The 8,939-nt window shown below is 44.0% G+C and overlaps 1 protein-coding gene across 1 annotated transcript; it reads right to left on the reverse strand.

The window, feature by feature from the left end:
- Positions 1-497: 497 nt before the first annotated feature.
- YJU2B (YJU2 splicing factor homolog B) lies at positions 498-7,615 on the reverse strand. The gene is made up of 9 exons (XM_075206609.1): positions 7,416-7,615; positions 5,519-5,572; positions 4,953-5,035; positions 4,582-4,637; positions 4,435-4,495; positions 2,296-2,438; positions 2,014-2,186; positions 1,107-1,245; positions 498-1,007 (listed from the first exon to the last, which is right to left on the reverse strand). The coding sequence occupies exons 1-9, from the start codon at positions 7,416-7,418 to the stop codon at positions 571-573; spliced, it is 1,149 nt and encodes a 382-aa protein (XP_075062710.1). The 5' UTR covers positions 7,419-7,615; the 3' UTR covers positions 498-570.
- Positions 7,616-8,939: the final 1,324 nt, after the last annotated feature.

Genomic DNA, 8,939 nt, shown 5'->3' on the forward strand with positions numbered 1-8,939 from the left:
TTAGTCAAATTTTATTTTAAAGTAGACAATTCCCTTTTATGGAATGTCTCCCAAATTGAAGGATTATGGACAGCTCACAATAGAAAACAGTACACAAGGCGCCATCATTGTGCATTCAATAACACATGGAAAATGCTTCACTACATCTACAGCACGCGTTAGTCTTTACGCATTTTCCCAGCGCATGTGTGAATGAGCCCTAAATGATGCTTTTCAGCCATAGAGCAACAGAGAAAAGAATAAAAAGTTTGGCAAACAGTAATCACATTTAGGATATGAAGTTAAACAAAAGTGGAAGTGTTCGTCCCCTTGGGATTCTATTGTGTATATTTGTTTAGGATGATGGACGAGAATAGTCTGAACTATTGGGACTATGGAGAACAATGTATGTTATGATTCAAGATTTACTATATACATGTACATATATTTATGTCTTGGGCAGATACTGTAAAAACCAACAACTTCCTGACGCCACACAAGAAGCTACAGGCCAGCGATCAATTGGGCTGACTTATTTAAAGCATCAACCTTCAGAAGTTCATATAAATAGTAAGTAGTTTAAATGGACGCTCAGTACTGCGCCTCTGCGTCAGAACTAGAGTCGGAGTAGTCAGGCACAAGGCAGGATGTAGGGGTGAGGAGTTTGGCGGTTACATCCACACAAGTTGAGGCGTTTGTGCTACTGACAGTCTTTAGTTCAACATTCTCGCCTTCCGGCTGTGCCTGTTCATCTCTGCTCTGCCCGTCCTCCCCTTCCGGCTCATTGACGGTCTGATTTCCACCATTAGACTGGCCTCCTGTCCGCTCTCCGTCTTTCCCCTCTTTTGATGCTCGTCGAACAACACCAAGAGCGAGAGCCGACGTCCCGGGGCTTGTTGAAGGTTTTGGCCGAATCACGAGTTTCTTTAACGAGCTTCCCGTTATCTGTAGCTTGTGGTCACCTCCCGGGGAAAACCAGGAGCGCCTGGTAATCTCCGAACGTTTCTTCTGCTGCTTCTGGTCATAAGCTGTGAAGGGAAGAAATAGGAGAATATGAGCAACCACCAGTCTCCTTCATATTCACCCTGCTCCAAGCCCTGAACCCCTGATGTTCCTCTCCAGCTTACACTCCAGGCTGCGGTATTTGAGGAGAGCTGCAAGTCTCTTATCCTCTTCAGTCTCCGGAAGAAGCTTCAAGTCCAAAGACGTTTTCTTGAGCAGAGCTTGATCCCGCTCCTCCTCTTCCCGGATCTGCTTTTTCTCCTCCTAAGGTGAGAAAATGGGATGAAATTTGAGGTAGAAAAAGAGTCAAAGGATAAAACTACAATAGATATATTATGAGCCAGATTCATCTTCGGATGCAAATCCATTTCCGTAGAGTATTTTGCGTGAAATAGCTCTGCAGGAGGGAATTGCGGACTAACGTAGGCAATGTACAGTCAGGGCGTCCCGAGGGCGTTCCAACTTGAATTCAGCAGATTCAAGCTCTGGGTATCTTGGAAGTACGCCTGTTTTTTAGCCATATCAATTGCTCCAGCTACGGGGCAGGTGTAAATGCTGACTGATAGTGGGGATTGTCACGGCATAGTCTTTGTATTGGAAACTACACGTATGTGTGCCACAGGACAGCAAAGAACGTGTATGCAACTAAAAGACTATAGAAATGCATAAGGAATTTAACTGTTTGAATTTAATGTAAAAAAAAAAAAAATGAAAAAACAATTTTTTTTTTAAACAAATATTTGCATTATGTGTTGTTCAATATTGTTTGAAGGTTGTTTTTGCATGCGTTCGGATGTGATTTTCTATTGCACATATGTGCGTATCCTCCACTCTGTTGTGTCTGTCTACATACTGCAAGTAGTTTAGACAGAGAGCGCTTATACCCAGATTCAAACAGAAACGTATTTAAAGATCCGCACGAACTGGAATAAGGACGAAATTCCGCTCAAGTTCCACGCTCATACGAAGATGAATAGGGCCCTATATATGTAAGTGCAAGAGGAGCCATAGAGACAGGGGACAGGAGCTGACCCTGAACTTGCTGCGCAGGAGGCTGTTGATGGCGAAGTCGTCCCTCCAGGCGCTCTGTGCTTCCTGCAGCTCTGACAGCGACGGTGCCGCCCTCTGCAGCTTCTCTTTGTCTGCAGCTCCGTGCTCCAGACGGAACATGGAGTCCGTCTCCAGCCTCTTCTTCTCCTCGTGCTCTGTGGAAGCCAAGAAGCTACTGAGGAACTCAACATAACAGCCACGGACCCCCTTCATTACCGCCCTACAGTGGGCGGGGCACACCTGCCCTGTAGTTCTCACACTGACCCGTGGTTAGGATTTGCTCATTTTCCTCCATGTCCCAGCGTTCCTCCTTCCTCTGAGCGCCACTCACAATCACGTAGTCACAGGACGCTGGGTCTGTCTGCATCTCAATGTAATTCACACACAGGTGACACTTCATCCTAAACCTGGAGGGAAGACAGGGATCAGTCCACAGACTAATACCTCTAACTGCTCTGGTAATATATGTACAGGGAAAAGACAGGGATAATTCCACCGACTAATATCTCAATCTGCTCTGGTAATATATGTACAGGGAAAAGACAGGGATAATTCCACCGACTAATAGCTCAATCTGCTCTTGTAATATATCTTTTTCTTCACAAAATTACTTTATTCAATATAATCTCATCCCAAACAAATGAAAAATGTCTACAATAGTTTCTCATGCAAAACTGCCAAATATATAAAATATAAGATAATTAGCATAGTCTTTTCTCATGTGAACAGAGATTTACAGCAGTAGGTTTATGGATGTGTAGGATGGGTGAATTACACAAATATTCAATTCTTTTTCGACTGTCATTTTATTCCACAGGTTTAAAAGCTGCTGCAAGTGTCCTGAAAGTATAAGGTACCCACAAAGAAAGAATATACCTGCAATAGACACTCAAAGACAATCAAATTGAAATATAAACACATTTATTTAATACACAGAATATAAATTAAAGATGCATAAGGCTCCTTATATAAGCAACATAAACTTCCCATTACACATGAATTTGGCAACAACAACAAAATGCAGTCACTGCAAAAGAAAAATGCTAATTATTAAAATACACGGTGTAAATGGCCAGAGATCAAACAGCACTGGAACCGAGTGCCGGGAATCACTGTATTTGTTGATGGAATTATAAGTCTATGGACATACTTGTTGCTACAATAAGGAGCCTTAGGAGAAATGTTAATTGATATTATAAGTTATGTTGTTTTGGCGCATTAAGTAAATGTTTTATATTTCAACGGATGGTCTCATGACTGCTTAGTTTGGGTACCTGGTGATGTATTTACCCCGTTACATCACCCCTGCATACTATATTGTTCTCGGTATGGGGGTTTGACAGCATAAATAACATTTAGGGGTTGATTTATCAAACCTTCTAAAAATGAAAAAGGGAGGTGTTGCCCGTAGCAACCAGATTCTAGCTATTATTTAGTACATTCTAGAAAATGATAACTACAATCTGATTGGCTGCTACGGGTAATATCTACACTTTTCATTTTTAGAAGGATTGATAAATCTACCCCTCCGTCTAACTCCGAGAAACCCCTTTTTATGTCGTTGACAGTATGAAAACAATTTGGTCATAGTTCAATTATCATAGAAGGGATCTCCAGTAGGATATTACACTGGGGAGGAGGCGGGCATTAATAGCACCCTGTGGTGGGCGGGGCTTGTCAGGAGACGTATTGAATTATGCAATATCTGTCACGATAATCCCAGCCACATGCTGTAAATTTGTTTAATGTCAATTAATGCCTGTCTCCAATGACCAGTGTAAGGATCTCTCACCTCTGGTTATGGTTTTCTATTCCACCAAAAGTAATTCATAGATAGTCTTCTCAGTGCTCCTTACTTGGTATAACCCTTATCTCCATTGTGTTTTTAAAGTGTCAAAATTGAAGCAAATCCTACCGAAGTGACCGCTTGTCCAGTAGTGTATATACAATGCTGTTCCTCTTATAGTATTGATACTCTTGTTGATGAGGTTGGAAAACCAAACCTACTAAGTTCACTGTTCACTGCTCTATCGTCTCCTGAGTGCCAAGACTCAAATCCTGGTATGCCGACTGGTAACGGCTCAGGTTAGGGCATTACCAGGGCCCTGTCATCGGTCTTTTACATGAGCCATCTTCAATATAAATGGCTTATATGGAAGGGCTGCCCAGCGCACGTAGCAGGAGGTGACCGAATTTAAAAATGCATGGGACAAATGTACTGCAAGGAGCGAAACTATAGAGAACTTTAAAAAACAAACAAAAACATACAAAACACATAAATAATCACGAACGCGGGTCATGAAGATTACAGTCTGTTCTGTTCTGTTGTCAGGTTCAAGGTTCCATATATACAGTCAGACATAGACATCAGACATAAACATACAGTCACCGTTAGAACTTTACCTGTAAATAGGGGTTGTGTAGTAATTGCCCACTTTTTTCTTCTCTGCATTATAACGCACCCCTGAGACAGACATGAAGAGGAGGATTAGACAGTAATAAGGGGCGAGAGAGACACTGAACGGGAACGACAGGAGGGCAGGATCTTACCCATCCCAATGTGATTCTTGCAGCCATCGCACCAGATGTTATACGGCATCTCAAACCTGCGGAGAGCAGATGAGAGGATGATCATTGCTTGTCGGACATCTCAACGCCTCCTTCCCCGACATCGTCCTTCACAACACTGACCCATTAAAACACAATTCCCATATTGATCTTAATAGTGATACATGATGACTGGGAAATCCTTGTAGGTATAATTATTATAGCATATACACCCATTGTTACTGATTATTTTGTTCCCAATACAGCAATGATTTTAGATATACCTGTATGGGACTTGGGACTTTTCCATAATTTTGAGCACCATACCTAAAAACATACTTATACACAGCTGACATCATCATACAGCCAGTTACCTGATGATGAGGATGCCCTGAGACAGCTTCCGGGCTCGCTCCCGCAGTGGGTGACTGTTTCTGTAGCCGTTGAGGGAGCCATGCTGGGGTAGACCAGAAGGATACGTTATACATTAGATGTCATTTGGAATAATATAACTTACATTTCAGTCAATGTCTTACGCTGAGTATAAATACCATCTTTCTAGGATAACCCCCAAAGTCTCCTGTGTTGGTATAGTCCATTAGAGGACACTTTCCTGGCTCCCACTTAGAAAATGTTTCTTGCATTTTCACATATATCTGAGTAGATTATCCCATATATATTCACATGAAACCCAGAAACTTATAGAGATAAATACCACAAATAATTTAATCATTTAGTGAGAAACTTGTGAGTGCCAATTAAGTTATTTTAATATCATATCCAAAATAAGGAGAGAGAGAGAAAGAAAGAGGGTCTGGGGAATTTGGAAGTGATGGAACATGTAAGTCATTATTATATAGACCAGTAAAGTATATTAATATGTCCACTATCGGTCCCTATGTCACACCCTTACTACTTATACCATGATAATTGCACTCACTTTGGCAGGGTCGAAGTCTGGTGGATAATACTTATTGGTTCCTTTTCTCTCCCCCTAAAAAAACAAAAACAAAGCACAATTATATTGTTATTGTCAATAGAAATTTTAGGAAGTCTGTGATTCTCCAGCTGTTGTAGAATTACAAGACCTAGCAACCCCTAGTACACCATCTGCTCTGGAACTACAACTCCCAGCATTCCACAACTTTGCATCTTAGGTAGAACACAACTCCCAGCAACCCGCCATCTGAGGTGGAACTACAACTCCCAGCAACCCGCAGCTCACCATCTGAGGTGAAACGACAACTCCCAGCAACCCGCAGCTCACCATCTGAGGTGGAACTACAACTCCCTGCAACCCGCAGCTCGCCATCTGAGGTGGAACTACAACTTCCAGCATTCCACGACTTTGCATCTGAGGTGGAACTACAACTCCCAGCTACCCGCAGCTCGCCATCTAAGGTGGAACTACAATTCCCAGCAACCCACAGCTAGCCATCTGACGTGGAACTACAACTCCCAGCTACCCGCAGCTCGCCATCTGAGGTGGAACTACAACTCCCAGCTACCCGCAGCTCGTCATCTGAGGTGGAACTACAATTCCCAGCAACCCACAGCTTGTCATCTGAGGTGGAACTACAACTCCCAGCAACCCACAGCTCGTCATCTGAGGTGGAACTACAACTCCCAGCGACCCGCAGCTCGTCATCTGAGGTGGAACTACAACTCCCAGCTACCCGCAGCTCGTCATCTGAGGTGGAACTACAACTCCCAGCTACCCGCAGCTCGTCATCTGAGGTGGAACTACAACTCCCAGCTACCCGCAGCTCGTCATCTGAGGTGGAACTACAACTCCCAGCTACCCGCAGCTCGTCATCTGAGGTGGAACTACAACTCCCAGCTACCCGCAGCTCGTCATCTGAGGTGGAACTACAACTCCCAGCTACCCGCAGCTCGTCATCTGAGGTGGAACTACAACTCCCAGCAACCCACAGCTTGTCATCTGAGGTGGAACTACAACTCCCAGCTACCCGCAGCTCGTCATCTGAGGTGGAACTACAACTCCCAGCTACCCGCAGCTCGTCATCTGAGGTGGAACTACAACTCCCAGCTACCCGCAGCTTGTCATCTGAGGTGGAACTACAACTCCCAGCAACCCACAGCTTGTCATCTGAGGTGGAACTACAACTCCCAGCGACCCACAGCTCGTCATCTGAGGTGGAACTACAACTCCCAGCTACCCGCAGCTCGTCATCTGAGGTGGAACTACAACTCCCAGCTACCCGCAGCTCGTCATCTGAGGTGGAACTACAACTCCCAGCAACCCACAGCTAGCCATCTGAGGAGGAACTACAACTCCCAGCAACCCACAGCTAGCCATCTGAGGTGGAACTACAACTCCCAGCTACCCGCAGCTCGTCATCTGAGGTGGAACTACAATTCCCAGCAACCCACAGGACGCCATCTAAGGTGGAACTACAACTCCCAGCGACCCGCAGCTCGTCATCTGAGGTGGAACTACAATTCCCAGCAACCTACAGGACGCCATCTAAGGTGGAACGATAACTCCCAGCAAGAACGACTGCTTGGAGTTATAGTCCCACAGAAGATGGATAGCTGCAGGCTGCTGGGACTTGTAGTCCCACAGCACATGGAGAGCTGCAGCCTGCTGGGACTTGTAGTCCCACAGCACATGGAGAGCTGCAGCCTGCTGGGACTTGTAGTCCCACAGCACATGGAGAGCTGCAGGCTGCTGGGAATTGTAGTCCCACAGCACATGGAGAGCTGCAGTCTGCTGGGACTTGTAGTCCCACAGCACATGGAGAGCTGCAGCCTGCTGGGACTTGTAGTCCCACCACAGGATGAGCTGGCCTCCCGGGAGGTATGTGTGCACTCACCATGGTCCTCCTGTCACAGTCTAGGAATGTACCGAGCTACTGGACGTCTTATTGGCCGTCACCAGATCCCAGATCGGGGTCTCTTCTCAATCAATGTTGTTATTGTGCCGTGTTATACAGGCGACGTATCGCACTCTGAGCCCCAGAAACAACATATGATTTCTATGTCCCCGTTGTCGTATCCGCTGTGGGAAGGAACCTCTATTGGGTTTCCAATGTGATTGGTCGTCGAGAAAATGGCCGCCAGCAGGAAACTAAAAGCGCTACAGGAGACTGACTTTACGGTGGCTGTTCAGGGACAAAACTCCTTTGTGAGAAGTTGTGATGCTATGGCATATACAATGTAATGTGTTTTTAGGTATTAATTAGATGTAGTTTCTAGAGACATAAAACATTTTAAACAAAAATGGTTAAATATACAACACTGAAAAAGTTGGCAGTTAGTCTTTAGTGTAATGGAGCTCCATTACTATCTCTTCATGTAGGTTCTTGTCTTATTGTTGGATCATCATCATCATCATCATTTATTTATATAGCGCCAGCAAATTCCGTAGCGCTTTACAATTGGGAACAAACATTGATAAGACAATACTGGGTAATACATATAGACAGAGAGGTAAGAGAACCCAGCTCGAAAGCTTACAATCTATAGGACAATGGGAGTTAGAAACACAAGGGCATGTGCTACATCATATTGCACAATGGACCAGCTAGACTGCAAAGGTAAAAGTACTGAGTGTGCTGTGGATGTATATAAAAACTCTTATTTCAGCCCAGAACCACTTCTATTAGAAAGTGCTGGGTGTAATAATTCTCTGCACCATCTACATATTATGTGTGTTCATAGAATTTGAAATGTAATATAATTTTCCCTGATACAGTGGATATAATGATCCTGGGACTCTGGGATTGCTGTCAACTTTCCTGGAAATAAAATAAAAATCCAATAACTTCCTTTTGTCATATAATTATCATTGTCTCCAAGTCCAGTATTACTGGCGTTGCTGTAACACCCAACAAGCTGACTGGCTGCTGTGTACAACTTGCACCTGTATACAGTGTTAGTAAGTCATCGCTAGACGCTTTCTATACAGATACATTGAGCATCATTTATGAAGACTTGTAACTGCAGCAATGGTGCTTTTATCAGTGGAAACCGGTTAGTACAATTGTAGTGAAAAAGGAGGAATTACAGTTATAAGGGTTAACCCATAACATAACCGTGATGAATAAAGAATAATCATAACAGACTGCATTGTAAATAAGTATATCTTATGAATCCATTTATAATTTGTGTTTCTCTGTAAGCTAGGGTGTAATCCAAGTGATGTCAAAGCAAAGCTGCTCTCACAGGGTTAATGACCTAAGTCATTGTGGCCCTACAGATCTAAGAACTACAAGATAACATTGTCACCTGAACTGAACAGCTTCAAAGACCTAATGGGGTGAGTTATGTCCTGGTATAGGAGTTGGTTTTGGCACCTAAAGAGACTGTAGGGGGGCCTACAGTCACAGCAGGGGGGG

The sequence above is a fragment of the Mixophyes fleayi genome, chromosome 4, assembly GCF_038048845.1.
Source record: "Mixophyes fleayi isolate aMixFle1 chromosome 4, aMixFle1.hap1, whole genome shotgun sequence".
NCBI classification, from domain to species: Eukaryota; Metazoa; Chordata; class Amphibia; order Anura; family Limnodynastidae; genus Mixophyes; species Mixophyes fleayi.

Excerpts from the sequence above, each read along its gene's own strand:
- YJU2B (XM_075206609.1), bottom strand. Across the intron at positions 4,638-4,952 it reads CAGGGCATCCTCATCATCAG|GTTTGAGATGCCGTATAACA; the intron begins GTAACTGGCTGT and ends TGCTCTCCGCAG. Across the intron at positions 2,439-4,434 it reads TACACAACCCCTATTTACAG|GTTTAGGATGAAGTGTCACC; the intron begins GTAAAGTTCTAA and ends TCTTCCCTCCAG.